Source organism: Hippoglossus stenolepis, chromosome 20 (assembly GCF_022539355.2).
Source record: "Hippoglossus stenolepis isolate QCI-W04-F060 chromosome 20, HSTE1.2, whole genome shotgun sequence".
NCBI classification, from domain to species: domain Eukaryota; kingdom Metazoa; phylum Chordata; class Actinopteri; order Pleuronectiformes; family Pleuronectidae; genus Hippoglossus; species Hippoglossus stenolepis.
This window is the reverse complement of record NC_061502.1, coordinates 1,258,419-1,284,105: the sequence shown is the minus strand read 5'-3', so window position 1 is coordinate 1,284,105 and position 25,687 is coordinate 1,258,419. Positions and strand designations below refer to the sequence as shown.

Sequence of the window (25,687 nt, the reverse complement as noted above, 5' to 3'; positions counted from 1 at the left end):
AGGTACAAACATTAACTTAAATTCACAGATGACCAGATTTCATTCTGGTAGCCATAGGTGAAAGGTGAAGGTCACAGTGGCCTCACAAATTGTGTGATATCTTAAGATCATATTTGGCACAAACATTCACTTGGACTCAAAGATGAACTGATTAGATTTTTGTGGTCAGAGGACAGGGTCTCAGTGGCCTCACAAAACATGTTTTTGGCCTCTTGAATGTGTATCTCAAGATATTTTCTTCAACTTCAAAAGATCAGTTGTCACTTGGACTCATATTTTTCAGTGGACAAAGGTTATGGTCACAATGAATCTGTCAAACAAATTTATAACGATGACAATTGCACTGGTGGGCGAAGGCATACAACCATAGTGTGGTATTTTTTCCATTATAAAAAAATGTACTCTTTCCCACTGGTGTGAGTTATATGCACATGGTGCACATATTCACATTATATTAAATTAGAAATTAGAAAAAACAGATTAACTTGTGCACTCTGCACTTGACTCCAAAACACCGCCCCAGAGAACTGAACAGAGGCTGTCAGAGTGCAGCTTGGGCCAGTTGGTGTGTCACTAGAAGATAAGGCCCAAAGTGCAGGACTCACAGGAGCCTTGAAGTAGAAGAGGCAGAGATGCAGTCAAGTCCAAACGACCCACTTAATTGCAGTCAAGCAGAAACGGTACAGCTCAATTACATCTCTCCTTCCCTGCTTGATAAAGGACACATAAACACATGCTTTAAAAGTGATCTACTTTCTAAACCTAAACAAAGATCAACCTCAACTAGCTGTGTAATGGACCAGTAATGATTTGTGATCCAAATGGATCAACCCCCATGGTTCAGAGCGTATGTGAGCAGCCAATTAAATGCAAAGTTTACATATTCAAATTTACTTTTAATGTCGCTTTCACTTTTTAAAGTAATTACGTAAATTTCAATGCAGAGATGCAGTTAAATCAAAGCAGTTGTGTTCACATGAACTGTGCATGGTAAAAGCAGTTGATGGTTAAAGCCATGGCTACTGGAGGAGCAAACTGCATCATTTAAGTCACATATGAGAGTATTTAGGCTTTCCAGTTAAATATACGGATGACAGAAGAAAGGTGGTGAACAAAACAGTTGAGGTATGTGAGCGTTGTGCCACATGAAAGCCGCATGACAATGGCAATACATCTAGCATGGCCCCACATTGAAAGGGACATGACCTGTAGAATTGATTCAGTCAATATTCTGTTTACCTGACACTGTGGTGGTAGCGCAACCGCGCTACCACCACAGTGTCAGGTAAACAGAATATTGAGAAGTTTGAGAGTTTGAGAGAGCTGCATTGAATGCCACTCGCAGCTATGTGCACAGCTGCAGCTGTAGCTGTGAGTTCCTGCTGTCTTTGTGGATGGTAATAACTTTACGTTTCAGGCAGCTCTACAAGGAATCAAAGGAGCAAAACACTAACTTATAGAAGTATTATTTTATTATGAGAAGTGTAGGTTTTTTCTAAGTTCATATGAAACTTCTGATCCGAAAAATTGTCCGATCCGTAACCAAAAACCGTCTCATTTACATGGAGGAAGGTTTTTCCAGCATAAAAACATTCTCCATTTTAAAAACATAATTGAATGTAATAGTGCACATGCATAATATATAAACATTCCTGTCTTCAACTGTAATAAGTCTTCAACTTTATTGTTGTGGCATCAGCCAGCGCTCTCCATAAAACCCAGGATGTTATCACTGGGAGATGGTCAGCACTTAAACTAGAGGAAACACACTCCACAAAGGTGCACAGCTACAGGCAATGGTGCACACATGGCCAACTGCCTGTGACGGCAAGTAGTTTAACTATTTACTAAACGCTGACTCTAATCGACTGTAGATTAGGGTCACCCACTTACCAGAGTGGACACAACTCATACCAAAGCACCTCTTCTCACCTGCAGAGCCCACATTTTCAGGAAATATTCAAGTTGCCTCATAGTCATCCTATTTAGTGGTGGGAAGATAAAGTACATATAGTTTAATATTAATTGCCATACTGAATGTAAAAATGATTTTAGACTTATTGAGTTGCTCTAGAGCAGTGGTCAGCCAACCCGTCTTTCGCGATCTACCGGTTGATCTCTAAAACCTTCACTGTCGATCCCCGAACTCTCTGGACTCCGCAGATCAGCTGTGTGTCGGTTGTCGGTTGTTCACACGCGCAGTGTGTCCGCTGAGATCATGTACTAAACTAAACACCAGGACACTATGGTATGAAGACGTGCTTCTTCTGCTCTTGCGATAACAATTAAAGCCCCGTTAGAACAAATGAATGGATTCAGAAAGTGAAACGTTGGAGTGCTCTTACTTTGAAACGGGTTCGGGAAGTGTTGGAAATACGGTTGTGTCATAGTCAGATGAACGTTGTGTTTCACAGAAGAATAAACTGAGAAAATGATCTTTCACCTGAGTTTTAATGTTTATCTGTTCAATTTATGTCACAAGCATAAATGGTTGCAACACTTTCTGTATAAGATTCAAAATAAGTACTCCAGCATTTCTGTTTACCAAATCCATTCTTTTGTTATAAAAAAAAAGGGGTTTTATCGTGAAATATTTGCAGGAGTGAAAGATGCACGGCTTCATACTGTCTAGTACTGGTATTTATTTGAGTACACAGGACTTCATACACTTTTATACAAGGAAATAGTCATATTTATAGTCAAATTCAAGGCAAAGGCTATATGTAAAAACATTGTGCTGCAGAAGCAGCTCCTCGCAGAACATGTTGTTGAACTGAAAAGATAAATATTGTGCATTGAACAGTTGCTGTTAATATGAATTGATATCAATGTGAATATTGTTCATTGAATAGATACATTTGCATACCTGCCTTTCTTTGGTGACCACTGCAATAGAGTCACAGGAGATAGAATAGAGGCTGAGCAGCACAACCTAAATAAAGGTAATAGTTCGAAGTGAAGAACAAACAAATAGAGCAGCACAGAAACCTGATTCTGTTACATGTTTACATGTTTTGTCACGAGCAAGAGAAGATGACATGTGACACACATTTACTGACATGCTCTGTTCGTCTCACTGCTCTCCTGCAGGTGCAAAGTTCCCCATCAAGTGGACCGCTCCGGAGGCTGCGCTGTACGGGAAGTTCACCATCAAGTCAGACGTGTGGTCGTTTGGCATCTTGCTCACGGAGCAGGTCACCAAGGGCCGGGTGCCTTACCCAGGTGAGGGGACTGAAGTTAGAGGCTCAGTGTGGCTCAGCTTTCACCATAAACCACTGGGAACATGTCAGTGAAGTGGTCTAATGAGGACAAACGTCTCATATGAAACCCAGAGTTGACATCAGGGGGCCGTTCCTGCTGTTTGAGACAGTACTTTCCCTGCCAAAATATGAGATAACCCATTAGCTCTGCCACTCAGCAGTGGGACAAGTTCAATTTCAGACAGAACCAAAAAGAGAAAGTGAGGGAGAATCTGAGAGTGTCTTTAGAGGGAGAGAACACGTGTTTTTTCAGGTGGAGCTGGTTGTGCTGCAGGGAGGAGGACAGCTGAGGGAGTAGCATCATGCTAACACATGTGTTAGCAGATATCTGTTACTCCAATATCGGCATTGTGCTTCTTTTATTGTATGTGGGCATACTGGTATTCAGGTAAATAAGAGAACACATGTTCTGTATTTACGGTCACTTTGTGATGTATTGTAACATCGTCACCTCATGATTAGTTATTAGCAAAATAATATTAGTCGCAAATTATATTATTACGTATATGTATACATTATACATATGTATACATTACATATTATATCATAGCTATGATCATGAACACATAAAAGTATGATATAGTTTATTTTATCAGTAAGTAAACACATTTTTAATGCTGCACTTCTTTGGTTTGCACCATCCCATACATGTTTTTACTCCCTCACATGCTTAAGGTTGGTTTATGATTTATATCAAATATGCAAAGTACCCAGAGGATCATGTATGTAAAGATGGACGACTCTTCTCCATTTTTCTCCCACTGTACAAAGATAAATCCAAAATATCCCGGATATGAGCGCTGCCATTTTGCATTGGTGACGTCATTTGCCAGAGTCCATGGTCATCCGTCCTGATTTAACGACATGCTGCAGTGTATCTTTAGCAGGATGGCTCACTTCTTGTATTTAGATTATGAGAGAAAGCCAGAGAAGTCTTAGGTTTGACACCTAATTGTGGAGGTGAGGGGGCTGGGAGAGCACCTTCACCTGCACAACAGAGCATCAGTTAGCACAGGGGAGAGCTGTTAGCTGATTGGTCCTCAGGTTTAAAAGGCAGTGGCTGAGCTGCCTCAAAGAGACACTCAGAACTGAGACACAAGAGTCACGGACAGAGACACACGAGTGGACACAGAGACTGAGCAGAGCCAATAAACCTGAAAAAGGTTATGTTTGTTTGGAATTTATGTTTGCTCAGTAATAAAGCAAGTGAAAATGTTGAGGAGTGAATGGTTTGTCTCTGGCTGCTGTGGTGAGAGCCCTGTGGCATGGTCAACTGCCACACTAACATACTGCAGATGTTTAGTGTTGAATGTGTGAGCAGGACAGTATACACAGAGTTTACATTGTCAGCTCAGAGGTAGCTGTTCTCAGATCAGCTTTCACATCCCAAGATCACTAGGAATGGTACATGGTCTGTATTTATACAGAGCTTTTCTAGTCCTGATGACCACTCAAAGTGCTTTACAGTACAGTTTGCCATTCACCCATTCACACACATATTCATACAGTGCATCTTTTAGCAGCAATTATTAAATTTTTTTCTCTGAGGGGCAATTCGGGGGTTCAGCATCAAGATGGGGAAGACTGGGATCGACCTGCCGACCTTCTGGTTGGAGGACGACCACTCATATACATATACACATAAACATATATAGTTAGAGAAATTTGCAAAGGAAAGCACAAAAGGAGTGTGCGTTTAATACCATATGGATAAACACTACAAATGGATACAAGTAGTGAATTCCACAGAGTATAATATACATTTTTCTCCCCAAATCTTCTTGAGTAAGTGAAAAAGTGACATTCAAATTACACAAACAAGTACATGAAGTTACTTGAATAATTGAATTAAATTGTAATTGAATAATTATAACTTATTACTTCTAGTCTCAGTGGACCTATTTGTTTAAATGAGCTACTTGTCTTGTTAAAAGGCTTTTACAGATTCAAGATGTTAGGACTGGTGCCACTGGGATGTTAACGCTCACTGTCAAAGTGCTTGGTCTCTACGGAGCTGCCACACGGATCAGTGTAGGAGCCCCTGGTTATGCTTACTCACACTCTTTTTCTTTTCTTTTTCAAGGGATGAACAACCGCGAGGTGCTGGAGCAGGTGGAGCGGGGCTACAGAATGCCGTGCCCTCAGGACTGCCCCATCTCGATGCACGAGCTGATGCTGCAGTGCTGGAAGAAGGACGCAGAGGAGCGGCCCACCTTCGAGTACCTGCAGGCCTTCTTGGAGGACTACTTTACAGCCACTGAGCCTCAGTACCAGCCCGGGGACAACCTCTAGGCCCCCTGCAAACTCTGTCTATCTGGTGGTGGGGGGGGGGCGGCTCAGGGCTGGGACCACATTGACCGAATCCGTGCTGTTAAAAAAAACTCTGGAACCCTCCTGGCTAGGCCTGCATTTTAGGGATTTGTACAGCTTCCTCAGCTCAACCCAGTATTTCCGTTTTACACCAAGCCCCAGAAAACACAACCCTCAGTCTCTGACACACCCCCTGTTGTCTGAACTCTGCAACTGCGATAATAAGGGAAGCTGAGGGATGAAGGATGGACAGAAACAAGTGGGGTTGTGATAATGCAATGAAATACATGTATTCAATGTAAATAAAAGGCCTGTTTTAGTTTATTTGTTTGCTTCCGTATAAGAATTTTATTTTCTCCTGCACAAAATAATAATTATAAAAATAATAAAGGCAAAGGAAGACGAGCACCTGAGCGGGCACAGTTAATCTGTACGTGTATTATACTATAGTCCATGTATTATTTTCTAGAGATTGAATTGGAAGCCTCAAGTTTCAATTTGTTGCCATAATGTAAAATCACTCACCCTCAGTTTATTGCTTTATTCTTGACTTTTCAGTTCATGGTGTTGCTGAGGCTTCTCTGGACGAGCATGATGCAGTCCTCCATCTGCCTTTCTTCTCTTTTCTTGCTCCCTTCCAAAGCTTCCTCAGAGCGGTAGTTGTTAGAATGTTGCTGTATGGAACAGGATAAACTGTTTGTCACAGGGGTTTGGAACATATCCCTCCTCGCTTATAATTTTGAGACAATGTGGGTGGAATATTTCTGTCTTTGTACCATACGTGTTTTTTTTTGTTTAACTGGAAGAAAGAAAGGTTGACTTCCTTTACTCGAGCTGTCACTCTTGTGTTCTTATTTTGGGGGATGTGTGTGTGGACTGTCGTGTTTTCCCTTGTCTTCTGCACATCGTCCACTTGAGCCTGCAGGGTGCTGACCTGCAGCCGAACCTGGACCAACTCACCTTCTCAGTTATTTCTGCTTTAATGTTTAACTGACAAGGTTTTATTCGATCAGTATTTGACTCTGTTATAGTTTTTTTTTACAGATTATGTTTCTTGTTTAACCTTTTAAGTGATCCTTCAAGAGTCAGTTATTCTGTTGGTTCAGAGGAGTTTTGGGGCCAATTCATGCACAAAAACTGAATAGAAGAAGGATTTTAAGGTTCAAGTTCATAAATAAAACCACTGATTTGAAAAAGAATTGAACCCAGTCCGGATCAGGTCTTACAGCAGATTGTTTCATGACAAAGGAAAAGCCCTTTTTTTTCAGTTGTATGGCTAAATATTTTTGAAGTGTCGCTAACTTCCTTCCTTTATATCTTTCATTTCCATTTTTTAATATAACTTGTTTTGTTAATTCAGTGATTTGGCGTTTGAAATTCAGAAAAGAACAATAAACATTTTACACTCTTTCCGAGACACTTCTTTTCTACATGCCAGTGTTTGTATACTTGCCTTTTGCGTGTGTGTCGCTCACTGGACCTGTTCCTCCGGGGAAGGGTCTCACTGCGACTCAGATGACAGGAGTGGAGACCAGCACTGTGACCCTAACCAGTTGAAGCTGACCAGTGATATGTGTTACTTATAGAGGGCGTGGTTTGTTGTATTGTGGTCTGCAGGTGGATACTACTGCTCCCTTAAGGAAATGTGTTCTTCAGTATCTATCTGTGTAAATATTGGACTTCAGTATTGATATGGATTACTCATGACATACAAACTATCATTAATGGAGACCACAGAGTGATGACTTCAGACAGGGTGAGGCTGCTGCATCAGAGCCAAACTAACACATTCTTTCATTGATTTATTTTATCTGCAATCGGATTCAAGAAAATAACAATTTCAAAAATGCTTCATATCAATTAACTTCATCGTTAGTTGAAGAGGCAGATAATCAGTCGACTCTTGTGCATGATTTGCTCTGTGCCTGTGTTTGCGTTGATAGAATTAAAATGTTGTACTTCTCTTGGCCTTGTGAGATTGTAACTTTAAAATATTTGGGCAAAGACTGTAAGTGTAATCAATCTATTTCTCAGTTATTTGAGATATACACATTAATTAAAATTAACCCAGTATTAAATATAATCAGGTTCTGCCCTAATAACAAATGTGTATCTTTCAAGAGATAAGTAAGAAAAGATCAATATGTTTTAGATATAAACAAGGTTAAATATGCAGAAGACATAAAATAACGTAAAATAATTAAAAGACAAAATAAGATCAAATGGTGGAACCGATGTAGTAATAGTTTTAATAATGATTAAAGACATTAACAACATGTATGACAATAATACGAGAAAAGAAAGCGTTTAAGTATCTTCAGGACAGATTTCTGATTGTCGCTGAGTGGCCCACCCAAAGTCATTCGTTTATCAACTCATGAGCTGAGAAGATTTGCAATGCATGCTTTATTTCCCAGAGTTCACACTCGCCTCAAAAAGATGTGAAACAAGGAGGAGCTAGGTGGGCCAGTTGTTCCTATCACAAGAATAAAAAAATATGGGGTTGCTGTTGTCCCTGCTCTCATCCTACCTCAATGACTGTACCTACTGGGTAACTTGGAGAGGATCTGTGTCAGAACCTCGTCCTCTAACTACTAGGGTCCCTCATGGTTCCGTCCTGGGTCCCCTCCTCTTCTCTCTGTACACCAACTCTCTCGATTCTGTCGTTCACTCACATTGCTTTTCCTCCCACAGCTACGCAGATGACACCCAACTAATTCTCTCTTTTCCCCAATCTGAAACACAGGTAGCAGCAGGAATCTCTCCCTGTCTGACTGTCATCTCTCAGTGGATGTCTGCACACCACCTGAAAATTAACCTTTACAAGACCGAACTACTTTTCCTTCCAGGGAAAGACTCTCCCACCCATGACCTGACTATTACCTTTGACAACTCCATGTTAGCCCCCACCCAGACCTCTAGAAACCTGGGTGTGACACTCGACAGCCAACTCTCCCTTACTGCCAACATTACTGCAACAACCTGCTCCTGTAGATACATGCTGCACAACATCAGGAGAATACGCCCCCTTCTCACTCAGAAGGCAGCACAGGTTCTGGTCCAGGCCCTGGCATCTCACACCTAGACTATTGTAACTCCCTCTGCTGGCGGTCTACCTGCGAGTGCCATCCGACCTCTGCAGCTCATCCAGAATGCAGCAGCTCGACTGGTCTTTAACCTAAGTTCACTCACACTACTCCGCTCCTCTGCTCCCTTAACTGGTTACCAGTGGCTGCCTGCATCCGTTTCGAGACACTAGTACTTGCGTACCGTGCCAGTCTACATCCAGGACATATTCAAACCTGACACCCAAGCCTGTCCACTCCGCCCTGCATCGGCCAATCGGCTTGCTGCTCCCTCACTGCGAGCTAGCCATTCAACAAAACCATGACTGTTTGCTGTCCTGGCTCCTAAATGGTGGAACGAGCTCCCCATTGACATCAGGACAGCAGAAAGTCTACACATCCTCCACTGCAGACTAAAGACACATCTCTTCCGACTACACCTTGGTTAAGAAGATGATGTCTAATAAACCACCATCAACTCTGGTGTTTAAATATATTTTTGGGATTCTGTTTAGTTGCACTTATATGGCACTTACATGTTGCACTTGTAGTTTGGCTTTTTGAAGCTAATGTACTTACATGATTCTTGTTGTTCTGGGTTCTTGTTGTTCAACCCTCATGGTTGAATGCACTTATTGTAAGTCGCTTTGGATAAAAGCGTCAGCTGAATGAAATGAAATGTAACAGTTGGCTTTCAAAGAACATTATTTCAAATCAAAAGATAGTTTTGCAAAAGAATTTCCTACAAAAATCACCACTTAAAGTTGATTCATCAAAAATATATAAAATCTAATTTTAAATACAAGGAAAAAAACAATTTTAATTCACAATTTTGTTTCATTTTTATGAGCCATTGGTTTCACTGAGTATCACACTGAGTATCTCCTTCAGGAAGAGTGGATGCCTCACCTAATTCATGGACCATGTGAATCCCTCCTCCTGAAGCTCTATAAGGGCAGCAGCTGAAGCTGTCTCACACATCCTCCTCTTATCACTGATAGTCTTGTCTTTGTGGAAACGTGTCCAGCAGACATGCACCTCTGAGGACAGAGCCACTTCTGCATGAAACCTTTCCAGTCCCGGGAGGACACCAAGGAGGAAACACACACACCAGGTATGTCTGTTTCATTTATCACTGATCACATATTTTCGCCCAGATGAAGATAAATAACCTGTATCATTTTTAATAATGCACAGAAAGGTCAAAAGGATAAATGAAACATTGTAACTTTCCTTAGTTTTTTAAAGGTTATTTTGTCAACTTTTCGTCAGTCTTGAAAAACAACCATTAGACAGATAGCCATTATGATCTGTTAATGATCAGGATAAATGTGGATGCTGTTATTATGTAACTTAGACCTACAGGCAGTTTTGATTGAAAAAAAGAACTTGTAATGAAAACTGCACTGCTTTCTTCTCAGTGACTCTCAGGTGAGACCCAATCAAAGCTGACTGATTCATTTTCACCCAGCATTTATTAGCTTGATGGCCAAGTCGAACTTTTATGACTAAGTTCAGTTTTTTTGCTGTAACGTGTAAGAAGCAGTATGATCTCTCTGGACCAGACCAAATGTATGTTAGATACATATCCAAAGCTTAATAAATTCATATTTCTAAGATGTAAAGACTCTTCCTGAATTCACATTTTACATTGCAGTCATGTAGTTGATGTTTTGTATTTACCTTCAGTTTTGCTAATTTTAAATGTGAAATCAAGCCAACTGATAAAAAGCTCCAATGTGTATAATAGACCTTTACCAGTATTTGTTCACCGTACCTCCGCTCTCTGTGGCCAATCAATAACAGCTCTTCATCCGCCTCTAATGGCTTTATTGCAGGTATTAGCATGTGAGAAATTGCCTGGCAGTGAAATGGAGGAAGCCAGCGTCAACATCTTTGTCACTGTTCAGAAGATCTACTACCCTTCACTTTGCATCATGGGTATTCCAGGTTTGTAGCTTCATTAATCTTTGGCTTTTCCATGTCTGAATAGGTGTTGTTGGGGATCATCAGTGTCAAAACACAAAAAGCATTTGTAAGTTATTAATAACTTATTAATTTTATCACTTCTACTCTCAGATAACTCCCATGCACACAATATGACTCACTGCCCTCACAGCATTCGGGTCCAAACTATTTATTAATAACTTACCAACATGGCTGCAGGCCTATTATAAGGACATGGAAGGAGCCTGGGAGATACATTTACATTCAAAACCACATTCAGATGAAAAACCTGGCATCTACTTGTCTACTTGCATTAAGCACATTGTTGTTGGTGCTATATGCTTTTCCACATATTGCACCACAATGATAAATCAGTGTCATACGATTGTTTACTTCTGCCTCTTAACACTTAGAAAGAAAAGTCTGTTGAAGCAATTTTTACTGACAGAAATTATACCTGCAGTGGCCGTAAGTCCTAGTGCAGCCACAAGGGCGCAGTACGCTACAAGATGAATGTACATATAACGACATATTTTATAGGACAGATTATTGTTCTAAGATCAGATGTATAGAGAGATTTCAGTATAGCTGCATTTCCATTGTAGGAACTTTTCCCAGGATCTAGGAATTTTTGCATGAACTCTGTGCGTGTCCACAGAGACCACGCATTTCATTTCAAACTCTTTTTGCTGGACAACACTAGCAATTTGCCTCTCCTCCATGTTTGCTGTTGTTATAGTGTTGCACATACAGTGTCATCGGTGTTGTATATTCTTCTACATTACCATGGACTTTTAGACTGGAGCGAACAGCTTGTTGTAGCCGTTATCATATGTCAGCCTAACCGCCTTATCTCCCCCTGGTCCTTAGACCACGCTGGAAATGCAGGCACACAACAGTCTGCAGGAACATTTTAGTTCATTGACAAAATTTCCAGAGACTGAAATTTCCTGGTACTTTTGGTCAAAATGCAGCTTATCACTCCACTGTCCATTTTGAGCTGGTTTTCAAGCACTGCCATGCTTGTCCTGACGGCATGCCCCTGCTGTGTGTGATACTGGGAAAGTTCATGAATTGACACAGGTTATAGCCCATCTCTACAGTTCTCATAAACTACTCTCTGATATAGAAGTAAAAAGCAGCTGATTTTTAGTAATAAATAAATAAAAGCAAATAAAACCAGAACCAAGAGGAGAGAACACATAAGTCCAGTTGAAGCTGCTCTGCACTAGTTGCCGTAACACAGAGGACTGACTTTAAGGTTCTCTTGCTTATATTCAAGGCTCTGAATGGGCTAAGACAGAGTTACATAGCTGACTCTCTAGTTAACTATGTCCCCTCTTGAATCATCTGCAGCAAGTCTATAAGAGGTTCCCAGCAACAGCCGAAAGAAAAGCTTTTGTAAATTACGCTCCAAAGTTGGGGAGCAGACTGCTGCTAAATCAGAACAGCTAATTCATTGAACGTCTTAAAAAGAAAACTTTGTTTCAGCCTTTAACTAGATATTATACTTGCTTGTGCTCTTATAATTTTATCACTTTGTTTCTGCATTTTTAATATCTTTTTTATTTCTTTTAAATGTAATTTAAACATGTTCTTATGTTTCTTAAAATGTGTTCTCTTCTTATTTGAATTACATTTTATCATGCTTTTATTTATATCTATATTGTATGTAAAGCACTTTTACAAGAGTTTCTTGTATGAAATGTGCTTTACAAATAAAGTTTATATTATTATTATTATTATTATTATTATTATTATTATCAAAACTTTGAGATTGAAGAAAAAACCTTTTGGACACTACCTGCCCAACACCACAAACCAGACGGACAAAGTTGGCTGGTGAAGACCAGACTGAAGGTAAATCAGACTAGACTGCTTGATGGACTTGGATTGGACAGTTTGTCAGTGAGCCACAATAAATTAAAATGATTCCTGGAAATATCTTAATGTCTGCAGGATGTTTAAGAAAGCAGTTGTTTGCTGACACATCTGCCATAACTGGATGATGCTGTGTCAGATGCATTTTTTGCTGCTGCTGCCTCCAAGTTGCCAAAAAATGTATATTGGTAAATTAATCTTTAACAACTTCATGTAGCACCAGACAAGCGGTGTGTATTTATCTAAACTTCTGTATTCTTGCCTTTCCCTTCCAGCCAACCTCTTCACATTCTATATGGTTTGCTTCCGTAACTGTGGGATGTCCCACACAGCAACCATTTACCTGAGCTGTCTGGCCATTGTGGACACCTTCTACCTGGTGTGGGTGATCCTTCTTGACCTGACCCTCACCTTTTGGCTACTGCGGCCCTTCTGGCATTCCCAACCCTGGTGTGGCATCCTGGGATTCCTGCAGTATGGATCACTGTGCAGCTCCTCTTGGATAGTGGTGATATTCACCATCGAGCGCTACCTTGTCCTCCGCAGCACAGTAGCCAAGCAGCACTTCTCCCAGCCCTGGGTCACTAAACTGACCTGTATTGCTGTTGTCCTCGTGTCACATCTTGTCTCTGTGCCACTGGGCTGGATCAATAATGTCACACCTGTTTCCTCCCTTGTGGACGGGGAGAATGTGACACAGCCCAGGTGTCATTACCGCGATGAGACCTACACTACTGTTATAGTGTGGATAACCACCTTCCTCTCTGGAGGAATACCCATTGTCCTGGTCATTATCTTCAACTACCTCATAGGATATCATCTTTGCCGTGCCAGCAACCTCTTCACCAAGGAGGAGCGCCGCGTCATGCATGGGAGGAGCACCAGAGGCATGTTGAGGAGGACCATTCTGCTGCTGGGCACTGTTTCTGTGACCTTTGTTGTTCTCAGCCTTCCTCGTTTTGTCACATACTGCATCCTTAGAACCAAGTACAACAACGAGTACTTTGACAGGGACGACTACAGAATCCCAATCAATGTGGCCGGAGACTTAGCCAACATGCTGCAGAACCTTAACTCCACCACCAACTTCCTGCTCTACTGTATGGTCAGCCGGCGCTTTCGACGGGAGCTGGTCCAGGTGGTGACTTGTAAGGCAAAGGCACGTGAGCTGGGCTCTTTTCTCACCCATACTACCATGAGAGTTTTCTCAGTGATGGATCATAAGGCGTCACCATCCAACAACCCTGTGACTGTGAAGCTTACTAATCTCAAACAGACAGAGTAGAAAGGAACCAGAAGAAAAGACAAATATCATAATGGGTATAATCGTTGGAGCCTAAAGGTTTAGCCTTGACCTTGGACGTGTAATTTTACAGAAAACGGAAAATGGAACCATGCCAATAGACTTCCTATATATAGAGCTTTTCTAGTCACAAAGAACTCAGCGAGGCCAAGGACACCTGGACACACGCACAAGGCATGCTGAACTGGGGATTGAACCACCACCCCTCTACTATATAATTGATCCACTCTACCTCCTGAAACACAGCTGCTGCTGACTGCATATCCATGTCCATGAAAACTAAACAAAAGCTGTGGAGAAATCAACTAGTAAAAGTTATCTCATAATTGGTGTTTTTAGCCGTGCTAGCAGAGAAACTCTCAGGATTGCAGTGTTGGTCCTTTCAACCACAAGACTTAACTTTTTGGTGGATTGCCGTGAAATCTGGTCTCCAAAGAATGAAGCCTTAAGACTTTGGTGATTCTCTGACCTTTCATCCATTAGCAGGTTCTGCTGGTTGTTCAAAACAATTGTAATATTATTCATTGTTCCCGGACAATGTATTCTAAGGACTTTACTTTTTCACTATTGCCACATGAGGTCGACCTCTTTGGTTTTGAGATAACTGCTCTCGGAATCTTGCCTCACACAGAATTCATTTTCAATATCTTTTATAATCCCTAAACAATTCATCTTGCATCATCATCATCATCATCAGGTAAAAAAAATGTCCAATAGTTTGCTTTGTGAGCGTATGACCTTCCCATCAAGCTCATCTGTAGTTTTTGTGCTGATTAATGTTTGCATGCACTATAAGATGGTGATAACTTTATACCATGAGGTTAGCAGGCTGTGTTGACTTTTAGTGTGTCCACCTACATACTCACAGACCTGACAATAGACTCTTTGTCTCGTAGATTATACAACACATGTGAAATAAATGCATGAAATACGCACTCATTGTAACAATAGATGTGATCAAGTAAAAATCCATAAAAGCCATAGGATGTTAGTCTTTGGTATTTAATTGTATTTTCTTAGTCATGTAGGTCCTGTGTGGCAGTGTCATAAAATAAGTTGTCTATTAGCTTTGATAATGTTTCACTGTTAATCCAAAACTGATGAAGTTCAGTAGTATTGTCACTTGTTACGTCATTTGTTTGTAAAAATTTGAATAAATGTGTAAATTATATTCATGTACATATCAAGTGAGTTGTTTTCTAGTCGTCTTATTGTAAGTTACTGCTTGAGGATGTTGTCTTTTTCAAGGGTTGGTTGAGAGTGAGGCCTGACACATTTCAAATCATGACAACAGTTCAACCTGGCCGGCTGCAGAATGCTCCTGCTGAAGAAACAACCTGATTGGCAGCCGCAGTCTCATGCCCCGCATTATTTACATAAATGAGTCACGAGGCTTGTGAGCTTTGCGTAAAACAGAAAAGGACAAGCAGTGGGAATGTTTCCTGTCGGCTGCAGAACAGGTTTGTGCTGTGGCTGAGGGATAAGACGTTCTATGGAAAGGTAGGTGTGGGCAGTTTATGAAGTTTACTTTATTCTATGTATGTGTATTTACAGGGGGAAACTTCCTGGAAACTTTGGAGATGTTTTTTAGAAGACAATACTTGACATACTTTAAGTGATTTTGACCTTTGTACTTGTTTGCAGGTATCGAGTTGATATGTTACACCCTAGGAACATGTACAAACTACTCTTCAGAGCAGTTTATGTCTCGTTATTCTGTTAATTATTATACTCAATCTGTTATTTACTTCTTCTTCCTCTGTGGTGATAGAGTGGCGTTAGGAGTGGCTTTGTTGTTACAAGTGTAGTGAATGTGAATCTCTTGACTGAAACTACAGTTGTCTTCGTGCCGTGTACGTGTCTCTTTAAGGACTTGTGCAGTATTGAATTCCTTAAACGTTGTTTTCATTTTCACTATAACCAGGGACAACAGACTTTTGCGCTGTAAAAATGGACTCGTTCAAAGGTAGGAAACAAAAGCTGCTCTGACTCATACATCTGTCCACTTTGTCCAAATGTCTTGTGAGTGCAAACCTGTCTTCTTGTTCGCTCCTGTTGTCAGGACCTTGCCCTCATCAGAGTGTTCCTGTTGAGACTGATGAGAGCATGTCGTCCTCCACTCTGGACTTGGTCTGGCCTCCTCCTTGTAACCAGTGTAGTGGACATGTAGAGACCAGCAGAAGGCCACAGGACCATGGCTGTGAACCACCTGGAGAATATGATGCCGGAGAGAGGACAGTCCTCGAGAGCCGCTTCCAGCAAGAATCCAGAGCCGCCTGCCGTGCTTCCCCGGAACCTAGCTTTACACCCCAAACACACTTAGGACACATGAGACCCCCCCAACCTGCAGGCGTTTGGCCTCATGGCCTCAGAGAGCAGGGGATACTCTATGAATGGCAGCACAGGGGGAACCACAGTAGAGGCTTTGCAGGCCCTTCAAACTGGCCACAGGACTTCTCTGTGGAGGAGGCAGAATGCTTGGAGGCCCCTCTTCCACTCATGTCTGACAATAACTACACCTCCTATCCCCATCCCCATGTCCCATCACAATACCCTGCTCAGTGTAAGTATTTGGTTATCAATAGAATCATGATTTTTTTTAAATATATGACAACCTGATTCTAGAAGGATATATATTTATATAACACATAGAAGAGTCACTGAACACAGGATGAATGTATTTAACAACATCACAGAGCAGCTATGGCTGTAGGCTGTGTCTGTCGTCAAGTGCATTACTTCCTTGTGTACTGTATACCTCATGTTCCCCTTGCTTTTCAATAGGTGGGTCTCACTGTCTTAATGAGCGGTTCACCCTAAAATAATTTCATCTGTCAGTCTCAGTGGAGACTTCTAGTGTCCCATGGCAATTATCCAATAGCCAGTGTCATTAGTAGATGGCTATATAATATCATAATAGTATACCAAAAATATAAAATGGTGTTTTTTAAAATATTGATAATCATGAGTAATATTGACTGCAGGCTACACCAACCCAATTCTGCTGTTAAATTGACTTTACTTAAAAAGTATTAGATTCTTTACAGATCTGGTTTTCATGACAACCCTGTTAGATATCGTTTGGCTGCTGCTCATTGTGTTGTGTTGTGTTAAAATCGGTCCAAACTAGTAAATCATGCCTGCACTCCCATGTTTCTCTGCAGGCCCCAATCCAAAGCAGGGGGCTTTTCCCAGAAATTGTGCATGTTGTCCTCCGAGAGACCTGCGCCGTCACAATTATCGTTCTTGTCATCATAAGCATGGCTTCCCAGCAGATCCACACCACGAGCCTCAAGACCACCAACAGGAGAGCAGGTGCTGTCCTGTTTGTCATGATGATCCAATATTTTCCGGGTTGATTCATACAATACTTTTCACATGAATCACTCTCAAAATGTTTCTTGTTAATTCCCTTCACAGGAGAGTCTCCCAAAAAAGGCAACAACCTCAAGATGCCCCAAATGCCTCATCGCCTCAGTGCATGGCGCCTCCTAGAGATGTGATGCATGAGGTCAGCGTGAATTGCTCATTGCGGCCAGGTCCAGGACCTCCCACAGGGGAGATCAGGAAGACCATTAGCCTGCCTGAGGAGTGTAGTAAGTCACATCCAGGTCCCTGCATTAACATGCTGTTGTGATGTTTCTCCCACTAAACCTAAAGCATGTGTGTGCTAAGGATGTTTCACTGATTGACAGGGAGTGTTTTCATCACGTATTCAGTGGACACAGCCAACGAAATTATTGTTTTTACCAAGTTTCTGACTGATCAGGGATTCAAACCAGCAGTAAGTACATTCATTTCACCCATCACCTCTGCTTCCTGGGGATTTTCCATACAAATACTCACACACTGCCTCTAAACCTCCGATTAGATTGACATCTTTGATAATCCAATCAGGAGAATGGGTATCACTAAATGGATGGACAGACATTTGAATGATGTAAGTCTGACCGTTCAACTTGAGCAGAGAATAAATCAATTCATAACGTAGTCTTCTGCTGAATCTGACAATGAGATAATACCTTTTCACAGAAATCCGTGCTCATCATTGTGGTCATCAGCCCCCGGTACAAAGAGGACGTGGAGGGAGATGGAGATGATGACCATGGGCTGCACACTAAATACATTCACAATCAGGTAAGCACTTGCTCCACAGCTGTCAAATGCCAGAAAATATTTGCTTGCAACATCCCCTCATGTGGTCGGATCATGTCATTGCACTCCCTCCTCCCACGTGGGAGAGGGGAATGAGGAAATGGCTCCTGGGACTTGAAAACAGGACATTTCATTCCCCAGCTCCACCCAGTGTCCTCTCACTCACAGTCCCACAGTGTTTAGTGTGTCCCAGGTGCTGAGACTGTCTGTAAGGCTTCCACAGCTCCACGCTGCTTAGTCCAAGTCTGTCTGCTAATCCTGTTGTCTATTGATGATGCATCTTATGGTTATCAGAAGAGAAAATGAACGTCACTTTCACGACTGTCGGTCAATCAATCACTCAAATTTTATATGGTTAGACCATATTCACAAATCACAATTTACGGCATAGGACTTCATGAGGTGCAACATCCTCTGTCCTTAACCCTCAGCAAGAGTGAGGAAAAACCACCATAAATCTATTTAACAGGAAAAACACTTCAGAGAGAGTGGCAGGTGAAGAAACCCTCTTCCCTGGACGACAGAAGTGCAATAGACGCTGTGTGAAACAGAGCACGTCAACAAAATAACAACATTAGCAAAATTCTAAAGAAAGGACAGGAGAAGCTTGATAGCTGAAAGCTCTGGCTCCTACTCTTCCTTTAGAGACTTTAGGGAGGACAAGTAAGCCTGAATTGTGGGAGCGCAGTTCTCTAGTGGTCTGATGTGGTATTATGAACTCTTTAAGGTAGGATGGTCTACATTGTTACATTTCTCAGACTATAAAGAATGCTTCAGTGGGTAATGTGAAGGCCACAGTGGCTCTCATTCAGCTCATAGTAGGAACGAACATTGATTTTGTTGCCTGTTTTATTAATTGAAACACTTTACGGTGGTACAGCTCTACGAACACTGAATATCCTCTTTCGCTAATGGCACAGATCCAAAATGAGTTCATCCAACAAGGCTGCCTGAACTTCAGACTGGTACCTGTCCTGTTTCCTAATGCAACTAAGGTACGTATAAGCAATGTGGTCAAAAGTAATTGGTCTGTGTTTATCTAGCACTAGTGTTGATGACCACTCTATGTGCATCTATGTGCAGCACTTTCTTTATCACACGTCACTCACACACTGCCAGCACAGTTGTTGGGGGCCATTTGGGGGTTCCATACTCTGCCCATGGACACTTTGGCACGCAGGTTGAACGATTGACCCTCTGTTAAGTGGACACACAAGGGGTCACTTCACATACATATACATACAAGAGTACGGCAGTCCAGTATATACATCCAACTAAATCTAAGCTCAAAATACTTTCCTCCTAACTGGAAATAATGTTTATAATACTCGCTCACTTTGCAAAAAGAATGTATCCTCTCATTCTGGACATCCCAAGTAAAACTTGCATGATGTGGCTATAGCACAGCAAATAACAGAAAAGATGAATGTAAGAAATTACATCAAACATGAATTGGAAGACCTACAGGTATATGGTGAGGGGTATGTCAAACTGATCCTGTAAAAGAGATTTTACCAACTGACCCTCTGTGCTTCTTCTGTGTCACAGAGACATGTCCCCAACTGGCTCCAGAGCACCAGGATCTACCGCTGGCCCCAGGACACACAGGACCTGCTGCTTCGCCTGCTCAGGGAGGAGCGCTACATCATCCCACAGCGGGGGTGTGACCTCACCCTCACTGTCCGGCCCCTCTGAGACAAACTGAGAAGTGAGATATACAGAAGCACATTTAAAGGACACGGTTTGTTTTGTCAGAAGCCCGCCACTCTGTCAGTGTGACTCTCATGCTTCGATGAAGACTGTTACTCCAGCAGCAGATGAGCTGTACAGCCTTTACCTTTTGTCACTTGTTTTCAGATGACCTTTCATTCTACGTCCTCGATGATAACGTCTGAAATGAGAACTAACTCATAACATATCATGTATCAGAAAATCATGTTTTAATTCGACTGAGAACATCATTTTCTCTCTGTTATTTTCCATCAGAACCTTCATCTTTATATAATGAGCAGGAAGCCAAGGAGAAATGTTTTTTGTGTGTTGGATATTATCTGTTGTATTCTCTTACTTCTTAAAAGAAAGTGCAGACTGCGTTCTCATGTACATTTTGAAATCCTTCTTTAATAAAAAATAAATAAACAAGACAACATGCACATTCATTTACATGTATTGAAAAGCTGCTCTGATGTGTCTGATTGGGCAGTTTGTTGGAGTGGCTGACCAGGCTTTCATTTGTTCATTCTTTAGCCACTTGCGGGCAGTGGAACAAACTGTAAACACAAGACCTGACATAGGACTACTATATAATAATAATAATAATAATGATCCTCGTCCTTATCATAAGTATTATTACTACTGTTATTATATTGTTTCACTAAAGGACAAAAACAATAATAAAACAGACAAAAAGCTCAATGTGCATAATTTAGAGAGGTTTTTCTGGCAACCTGACAAATGTAAGTCCAATAGTCACAGGTTCGATTAAATAACGAATGACGAAACAAAGTAAATGTTAAATAATCTTTTTCTGTAGGTTCATCACTGCCTAAGACTCCTTTCTCATTATATTAAGTAATTAGATGCATTGTTAGAGAAAAATATAAAGTGTAGCCATCTTTATTCAAGCTAGCAACAGTTTGTCAATTTATGTTATCAATTCATGATATCGTCTTTATTTTAATCAAATGATAAACATATATAAAGCTTCAAATTGTTCAAGTGCCTTACCCCACAGTGAATCAGTGTGTATTGGTGAAGCATGTGTTTAACCAGAAGGTGGCAGCATGTTCCACAAAATGAAAACACTCCCAGCCTTTTGTGACTTCGTGCAACAGCTCTCATTAAACATTTAGCTTGAGCTTCTATTACTGATGTTTTATTATGGTGTTACTTAGGACCAGAGGATGTGATGGTGGGGCACCGGACACAAAGTAACGGAAACATCTGGCGGTTATGTTTCGCTCCATCTCTCTGATAAGCCTGAGTTGTTAGGGCCATGTTTTGCTCTGCACTTCATCTTTTCTGTTACCCCGTGTGCACAGACCTGTTCAGTCGGTTTACCAAACCTGACAGAAATGATTTGCTCCAGCCAGTGTGTGTGTGTGTGTGTGTGAAAGGGATTCCAGTGATGTCTGTAAACACTTGCTCTGCCAGGTCCAATAAATCAGATGTTTGTTATTGTCCTAGGACTGGTGTGCCACCCTACTCAGCCTTATCTGGTGAGTCCAGAGCAACCAGACACAGATATTTCCTCAACAAGGCCTGGATCCCCTATTTCATCTACTCTGTTCCTTGAACACACACTCCCTGGCTGCACTGACTCATTTTAGGATTTCCTATACATCTACAGTATATTCATGACAACGTGCATCAGTCTATTGAAGTGGCCTTTAGGGACTAAAACAACCTTGATTCATGTCTAAAGAGAGGAGCTCTTGTCCTATCATATCCAGACTTTTGAGTTTTTCCAGATATCTTAATACATTTCCACCCCAACTTTCTCCCAAAAACTAACATGAGTCTTCTCTGGTTCCAAAAGGACATTAAACATCCACTGAAATCCCCCTAAATGAAGAGTTTTATTGACAAATGTTTTGTTTCAGGATTTTCCTCACTAGTATTATTCTGGTTGCATGTATCGTACAGAGTGATGGGTCGAGAAATGAAACATTTAACATGAAAGTCGATGTTTGAGTTCAGAGACAGAAAAAAATATTACGATATGTTTGTTTTCCACTTAGGTAGCAGCTTTGACTGCATCTCATGGTCTAAATCAAAAGTTTATATTTTCCAGTCATTGTCATGACACAGCAGGTAAAGAATTATTTACGATGCAAAGTCATCATCTTTTTTTATTCCATGCATTCTTCTTCCTTTTCCTGCTAAGTCAAAAGTCACCCACTGACATGCGTTGTGCTGGTAGTGAGAGATAAGGAGTGGGCGGCAGAGGTCTGGTCATTTGCTTCTTTCTAACTCCACTACCCCAGAATCTCTTCATTTTCAAGTTTGTCAGCCCCAGCCCATACTGACAGGTGACATCACGTGAGGCAAATTACTAGAGTTCATGCACATACTTGTTAATCCCAATGACCTCATCACAAGTCACGTATGTGTTCCATGGAAAATAAGTCTTATAAGTACATTTCTCAATTTCAACTGTTGAACCGAATTCTTTGTGCACTGTCAAAAGAGTTCTCCTTCAGCAGTTTGGGATCAGAGCCATGTTCTGCGTCTGAGTGCAGTTTGGAATGACATGGGGTTGACTGCTGATGTCTGAATTTTAGAACACACTAAAACAAGTGTTTTGTGATTGGCAGTGAGTACAAGGTGGAACTTACACCATCACAGTTTGAGGCTCGGCTCAGACTGTGGCCAACCATGCTTAAAATGTATATACACTCACTGTACTGTAATGCTCCCACCAACTGCCTTACAATGTATACATCTATGATATTTTGCCATATGCTCATAGGTCTTGTACGTGTTGCTGGCAAATGCAAGCGGATGCCTGCTGATTGGTTCATTAAGAGGGCCAGGCTCTAACTCAAGGTCAGCACACACTCCAGCAGACATAGGCTCCGTCCCCATTGAGATTAAATGCAAATGAAATGTTTTTCATCATCTGGGAAGTCGATGGCAGCCATGTCCCGAGTATGAACCAGACTGAGCCAGCTGTTCAAAGAGCGTTATGGCTCTTTCAGTGCAGAGGAGAGAGCAGCGAGCTCAGCACATCTACTACTGATGCCTGCCATGAAAAGGCTATTACAGGAAAGTGACCGGAATACTGAGCAGCTCTGATGACTTGTAGGGGGGGCGGCATCATAAAACCAGCCTAAAAGGCAAGATAAGCCTTTAATTTCAAAGTCACTGTATGTTTCTTCATAGAGGAATGACAACACTAGAATAAAATGTAATTTATGTATTTCAGATTGGGTTTCAGTTTGGAAGATATTTTTGATTAATCTCTTGTCATGAAACAAATTAATTGAATCCAAAAGTCGAAACCAGTATTTCACTATTTTGTCACCGCTGAACTCACGAGTCCAAATTCCTATTGAGGCACTTCCCCCTAAGAAATACAAATCTGTCTTTGGTCTTGATCACATTTTCTATGTTTATGTTTTCTGCAATGTCATATCCCCACATTTTGCTCTAACTCCTATTTTAAGACTGACGCAAAAACAGTATAGTTTCAGTATATCGATCTTAAGTATATTAACTGTCAAAATACACTAATAAAACAGAATCCTAAATGAAGACACCATGTTAATGTGTCAGATAATGTCAACTTCTCCACAGGTCATTAAAACCCCTAAATGCACAATATGTCCTAAAGAGGCAACATGCTGCAGAAGACCATGTTCAGCTGTCTATAATATTAATCCTTGTCCTTAAGCTCTCAGTCATAGCAGCTTTCCTGAAAAATCACTCAATATATACAAAAAATATAAATATTTGATAAATTACAACACATCAGTGTTAGCCTGTGGCGACTTTCTGTTTATATCACTGTACATTGTGGTGATTTAGTTTAATCTTATATATCAGCATTATATTCCCTTGCATTTTCAGTTTGTATGTGGTACTAAAGCAATTCAATTGCTGTTAATAGAATTTTTGATGAGGCCTAAAATATTATAAAACATAGTTTATCAATGTCTTTATGCATGTTTCCTTATGTGAGATGCTTTGGGTGTGATACATACGAGGACATCTTTCCTCACTCACATGAAATATATTATCCAATAAAAAACGTGTCCCTAACAAACCTCCAGAGAGGAAAATTATGTTTCCTAGCTCTTTGATCTGGGTCTCATTCTGGCTTTGATGCTGCAGTGGCAAATAAGGTGAAAGGTTGTCAAGCTCTGCTCAATGTTCCAAGGTCCTGTTTCCGGTTTCTATGTTTAAACGTATTCCGTTATAAAATAAGAGTCCTCCAAAGGTATCTGGAAGCAGGGATGGGCAAAGATACATCCAAATGTATTTTAAACTAAAATACCAAGTACCCTAATCTAAGAGTATCAAAATAAACTACAAAATACACAAATAATAATAAAATAATTAACTACTGTATTCTTGTATTTAAAAAAGAAAATACTTTCCCAAGGGAGCATGAAATCACATTTGATACTATGTATGTGTTTATATATATATATATATATATATATATATTATATATATTAATATGTCTATTTGATCTATCGTATACTGACCCAGCTGATTAAGTGGACCATTTTTGAGAGCAACAGCTAACGAGGCATGACATAATTCTGTCATCCATCAGTCAACAGATAGTTCAAATAGTCTGACCTACAGAACCTGTTTGGTAATAAAGGGTCTACCTCGCACCAGCAACACTGATGACAATGACAAACAAGTCATTCATAAGCAGACAACTGATGGCACCTTTATCCATAGAAAATACTTTCTAAGTAATTAATGAATCAATCATTAAATTATTAATCATAAATATAATATTTAATTATGTGTCGACCCACTGAACTGAAGGAGTAGCCTACAAACCAAACTCTTACTCCTGTGAGTAGCATTGCAGCATTGCTTGATTACCATTTATGAAAGTATTCTCCCACTGAGCTTACATTGTAATTTAATTGTAATACTGGGCTCAAATTACACAAGTGGCTTGTCAAGTGTGAGCCTTAAAATAATGTGAAGAGTAACTTAAGGGTCACTAATTGAGCTTTGAGTGTGGTTTAATGGACACAAGCTGTTTGTTTTTGATATTATTTAAATGTACTCGTCAACAATATCATTGGTTTTAATGCATGCTTTTTTTATCTTCCACAATTCCTTTCTGACAAGGATTTTTTATTTAATCTAAACTGTGATTCTATCTATTTGGTGTGTTTGAACATGTTCCCTTCTTGTATTTATATTAGAAACGTGTTTTATGTCAATGCTGTCCATCTAGACCAGGACTGCCTTGCAGAAGAGGTATTATATTGACAGTGCGTATGGGAGCTGCAATTTGTAGTTTTCTATAACTAATAACATCCTTATATTAATATATTTTCGTAGCGTGTTCACTTTAAGAAACTCCAATTTTTTCCCCTCTCTAAAATAGTTTCCCTACATTTTTTCTTCTGTTTCCAGCAGATTGCTTCTTGTTTAGGAGGTGAGAGGTTTTTAAATCCTTGTCTATCGTCGGAACTGTGTCCTCCTGAACACTTTGGAAACCTGCTCTATTGAATTCACCATAATCCAAAGCAAAGATCCAGCCATTATTTTCATGCTCAACTGACACAGCGTGCACATCATGTTATTTTAATCAATGCACGTCATTGATATTAGGTTATCACATGAATTTGGTTTGTGGGGATGACAACACTTACCGTATTGTTGTCCTTTTGTACTTTTACCACTGCTAATGCCCGTGTAGTTACTTTAATCGATGTCTTACTTGTTTTTTTTTCACATATTTCATTGAATCTTGAATCTTTATTGTTGGACCAAACAGGACGTTTTACCGGTATCTCCTTACGGATATTGAGATGCAGTTTGTGGTAAACGACCGTGCTATTCCATCCTTTGGTTTTAGCAAATAGTAATTTATAAGTAAAGAAACAACATATAAAGGATTAGTATGCCGTAAAGAACCTCCTGATATGTGGGCACTTACGTCCACAAAACCACCAACTGTGCCTCTAAATGTATTGGCCATGAACAACTGTACCAGATGTGCGCTTTGAAAATGAATCACTTATTTTTAAAACGGGGGCCGTGAATCAGTGAGCTCGCGACTCCTC

The 25,687-nt window shown here is 40.6% G+C and overlaps 3 protein-coding genes across 7 annotated transcripts in view; all 3 read left to right on the top strand.

Moving 5' to 3' along the window:
- fynb (FYN proto-oncogene, Src family tyrosine kinase b) overlaps positions 1-6,980 on the top strand; it is a 71,542-nt gene extending 64,562 nt beyond the window's left edge. For all 5 annotated transcript variants that reach the window (XM_035143678.2, XM_035143674.2, XM_035143677.2 and 2 more), the window contains 2 exons: positions 3,091-3,222; positions 5,344-6,980. In XM_035143678.2, coding sequence (XP_034999569.1) covers positions 3,091-3,222; positions 5,344-5,552 — 341 coding nt within the window. In that variant the 3' untranslated portion in view covers positions 5,553-6,980. The remainder of the gene's footprint in view (positions 1-3,090; positions 3,223-5,343) is intronic.
- A 3,526-nt stretch (positions 6,981-10,506) lies between these two features.
- Positions 10,507-13,839, top strand: LOC118099930 (probable G-protein coupled receptor 139). The gene is made up of 2 exons (XM_035144740.2): positions 10,507-10,585; positions 12,739-13,839. The coding sequence occupies exons 1-2, from the start codon at positions 10,507-10,509 to the stop codon at positions 13,746-13,748; spliced, it is 1,089 nt and encodes a 362-aa protein (XP_035000631.1). The 3' UTR covers positions 13,749-13,839.
- A 1,340-nt stretch (positions 13,840-15,179) lies between these two features.
- On the top strand, positions 15,180-20,050 carry traf3ip2a (TRAF3 interacting protein 2a). The gene is made up of 10 exons (XM_035143365.1): positions 15,180-15,266; positions 15,691-15,732; positions 15,829-16,329; positions 16,931-17,081; positions 17,187-17,362; positions 17,462-17,550; positions 17,638-17,706; positions 17,799-17,903; positions 18,842-18,916; positions 19,470-20,050. Exons 2-10 carry the CDS (start codon positions 15,717-15,719, stop codon positions 19,614-19,616), a joined length of 1,329 nt encoding a protein of 442 aa, XP_034999256.1. The 5' UTR covers positions 15,180-15,266; positions 15,691-15,716; the 3' UTR covers positions 19,617-20,050.
- The last annotated feature ends 5,637 nt before the right edge of the window (positions 20,051-25,687 follow it).

What these genes read in the sequence shown, in the direction of transcription:
- traf3ip2a (XM_035143365.1), top strand. An exon ending in ATCACAATACCCTGCTCAGT is followed by an intron (nt 16,330 to 16,930) that starts GTAAGTATTTGG and finishes GTTTCTCTGCAG; the next exon opens with GCCCCAATCCAAAGCAGGGG. An exon ending in TAGCCTGCCTGAGGAGTGTA is followed by an intron (nt 17,363 to 17,461) that starts GTAAGTCACATC and finishes ACTGATTGACAG; the next exon opens with GGAGTGTTTTCATCACGTAT.
- LOC118099930 (XM_035144740.2), top strand. Translation starts at nt 10,507, where the DNA reads ATGGAGGAAGCCAGCGTCAACATCTTTGTCACTGTTCAGAAGATCTAC. An exon ending in TTGCATCATGGGTATTCCAG is followed by an intron (nt 10,586 to 12,738) that starts GTTTGTAGCTTC and finishes TTTCCCTTCCAG; the next exon opens with CCAACCTCTTCACATTCTAT.